General features: G+C 38.0%; 1 protein-coding gene across 1 annotated transcript; it reads left to right on the top strand.

The window, feature by feature from the left end:
* The first annotated feature begins 498 nt into the window (after positions 1 to 498).
* LOC105155209 (protochlorophyllide reductase-like) lies at positions 499 to 3,247 on the top strand. Its single transcript, XM_011071080.2, has 4 exons — positions 499 to 664; positions 785 to 874; positions 1,645 to 2,170; positions 2,560 to 3,247. Exons 1-4 carry the CDS (start codon positions 623 to 625, stop codon positions 3,072 to 3,074), a joined length of 1,173 nt encoding a protein of 390 aa, XP_011069382.1. The 5' UTR covers positions 499 to 622; the 3' UTR covers positions 3,075 to 3,247.
* The last annotated feature ends 290 nt before the right edge of the window (positions 3,248 to 3,537 follow it).

The raw sequence follows: 3,537 nt of genomic DNA, 5'->3' as shown, positions 1-3,537 counted from the left end.
TTGAATTAATTTAAAAGTATGACAATTATACTCCTAGTTAGATAATTTTAACAACTTATTGTAATTAACTTTTGTTTTTTAATAAAAATAACTTCACGTTATTTTAATACTGTCAAATTAATTCTTTCGTTTTATCGATAAAACCTTAAGTTGAATTTTTTTTAGTTTTTTTTAAATATAATTTCTTAATTTATTTATTTAATTTTTATTTATATATTTTAAAATATAAAAAATTATTTATTATATACATGCAGAGACAAAGTATCACAATCATTATTTATTTATATTTCATAGCTAGGTATCCCAAAGCCCAAATTTGAATTTGTTGTTTGGAGGTCAGTACTGTCCCAAATGCAGCCCAGCCCATGATCATCAGAAAAAGGTTTGTAATTCTTGCAACATCAAGACAAATCCAAAAAATCAAGTGAATAAATATCAAAGAGAATCCGAACTCAAACACTGATTGGACAACATAAGCTGATGTTGGATCCTTCAATCCATTACCACCTTATCCTCTCTCATTTCACCTTAATTCTTCACAGCACCTCTTCTTACACATTTCCTCATGAAACAGAGAAACCCCAACTGCAAATTCACATAGACAACAAACCAACTTCAGATCATGGCTGCTTTGCTACCCTCAACTCTTTCCATTCAGAAAGAGGTATGCACCCCACCGGTGCTATACTTTGTAAAATCTCAAGCATTTCCCGGTTTCTTTTTCTTTTCCTTTTGCTGATTTGTGGTTTTCAGATTTTAATTTGATTGTTGACAATGTTGTTAGAGCAAAGCAATTGCAATAAAAGAGACATCCCTCTTTGGAGCTGCACTGCCCACAAGTCTTAAAGCTGAATTCAGCCCTTGTTTCCACAAGGTAAATGTGGAGATGGGTTTGCTTTCTTTTTGTGAATTACATTGCAATTTGGTGCAATTCTTGCTAATGTAGCATTGATTCAGCACTTCTCTTATGCAATATCATGATCTGCAGTGTAGTTTCTTACTATACATCTCTGGAGTTTTTGGTTTTTGCCATGTTATTACAATTTAAGCGTGGGAAGACTGAGGTTATAATATTCGATAACTGTGGTTATAAGTTACGAGATTGCAAACAAGATCGTAGGAAGATGTAAGATTAAGTCCATGTTTGGTTTTGTTTTCATTACCAAATTTCAGTTTGTAATGGAAAATGTGTGTGTGTTTCAATTTTTTATACATTTTTGTGCGAAAATGATAATTTGTTTGGATTAGTTGATGAGATTATATTTTATGTAGTTGGTGATGGAAAACCAGTATATTTTTTATTGGATCGTAGTTATATTTTTTATTGAATTAAAATTATCAAAGCATTATCGAAACTAGATTATTAGTTTATTACGTTATTGATGGGAAAAACTTATATATGTATAAATAAATGTTTCATCACTGATCCGAGAACTAAAAATTGAGAACTTACGAGATGTTTCGTTCAAATCCCGTTATTGTGGGTGTTTGTCTTTTTACGTAGTCGTTTCGCTGTCTGTTTGCGTCTAATATATAAATGTAATGGATCGTACTTAATTTGTTGGAAATTGGAACACAATGAATAATAATGTCTAGTAAGTGAAGATATTTGTTATTTACAGTATGATGATTTTGGCGTTGCAGGAACTAAGGAAAAAGCTATCGATAGGACCAATTAAGGCACAGACAGCAGCTACAACTCCAGCTGTAAATCAGCCTTCAGAGAAGAAGACTCTGCGCAAAGGCACTGCGATCATCACAGGAGCTTCCTCAGGATTAGGCCTTGCCACAGCAAAATCACTTGCTGAAACTGGAAAATGGCATGTAATCATGGCTTGCCGGAATTTCCTCAAGGCCGAAAAAGCTGCTAAATCAGCCGGCATTCCCAAGGAGAACTACACTGTTATGCATCTCGACCTTGCTTCCCTTGAAAGTGTCCGCCAATTTGTAGACACGTTTCGTCGTTCAGGGAGGCCTCTGGACGTGCTGGTTTGCAATGCTGCCGTTTATTTGCCAACTGCAAAAGAGCCCACATTCACTGCCGATGGGTTTGAGCTTAGTGTCGGGACCAATCATCTTGGGCATTTCCTCCTTTCGAGGCTGCTGCTCGATGATCTGAAGCAGTCGGACTACCCGCAAAGGCGCCTCATCATTGTTGGCTCCATAACAGGTAATAATAGTCTATATTCACAGCATCCTCATTCTGTTACTAGGAAATCGCTCTCGAAGTACCTCTATGGAAAATCTCTGAATGATATATGACAGTTTGCTGTAATCAAAGCTGCTTTAATCTGAAATGTTACATTATCTAGAGGAAGTTGTTTGAAAATCGTGAGACAGATTGTGGAACGATTGCAAAAACTAAGAAAAGATTCATACAGTTAAAATGACGACCACTTGTTGACTACTTATGGTAGGACGCCTGAAAAATATTGTAAAATTATAATTGCGATCTTGACTGTAAAGTGTATGTTAAAAGTGTAGCGTTGGGTCAGAGTCTATGCTCCAACAATCATTATCAGAAATAGTAGCACAATTTTGATATCTATGCTCTATCAGGGAACACAAATACTTTGGCTGGGAATGTGCCACCGAAGGCCAACCTCGGTGATCTAAGGGGACTTGCTGGAGGATTGAATGGAGTGGGCAGCTCATCCATGATAGATGGTGGTGAATTTGATGGTGCAAAGGCCTACAAAGATAGCAAGGTTTGCAATATGCTCACCATGCAAGAATTCCACAGACGTTTCCATGAAGAAACGGGCGTCTCCTTTGCGTCCCTCTACCCTGGTTGTATTGCCGAAACGGGACTGTTCCGGGAGCACATACCCTTGTTCAGGCTTCTCTTCCCACCGTTCCAGAAGTACATCACAAAAGGCTACGTTTCCGAAGATGAAGCAGGAAAACGACTTGCACAGGTGGTCAGTGATCCAAGCCTGTCAAAATCGGGTGTGTACTGGAGCTGGAATAAGAACTCGTCGTCGTTCGAGAACCAGCTATCCAAAGAGGCCAGCGATGCAGAGAAAGCGCGTAAGCTGTGGGAGGTCAGTGAAAAGCTTGTCGGATTGGCTTAATGAGTTTGAATACGCCCGAACGCTCGTAATGTTTACTGGTGAGCAAGCAATTATTATATGAAGTCACTGTTCTTCGATTCGCTGCAACGAGAGAGAAAAAAACCCAGAATTCATGCATTCAGAATTAGTATGCATCACTTGACGGAAAAATTGGTTTAGTGATTTGAAGAACAGCCTGACAGTTTTGTGCATGGAAGATTAATGCTAAAGCAAATATGTGACATGAAACCATAGAAATTGAGGAAAAAGCAAACAAGAAACTGGCTAAACCAAAGACTCATCAAGTCTGTGAAAACCTAAATAAAAAAAAATGGCAATATGACCCCTCAACTCCTAGACAAGAAATTCCCCACCTCTAGCTCAAGGTGCAGATTGGGTTGGGCTGTCTCAGAACCGGCCCAAAAAAGCCTGTCTAATATCAGTTTACAACTGTTCATGATTGGTTTTGAGGTAGTCTTGAGCC

The sequence above is a fragment of the Sesamum indicum genome, unplaced genomic scaffold (assembly GCF_000512975.1).
Source record: "Sesamum indicum cultivar Zhongzhi No. 13 unplaced genomic scaffold, S_indicum_v1.0 C00658, whole genome shotgun sequence".
NCBI lineage: Eukaryota > Viridiplantae > Streptophyta > Magnoliopsida > Lamiales > Pedaliaceae > Sesamum > Sesamum indicum.
Note: the sequence above shows the minus strand (reverse complement) of the source record. Positions and strands in the feature narration are given on the sequence as shown.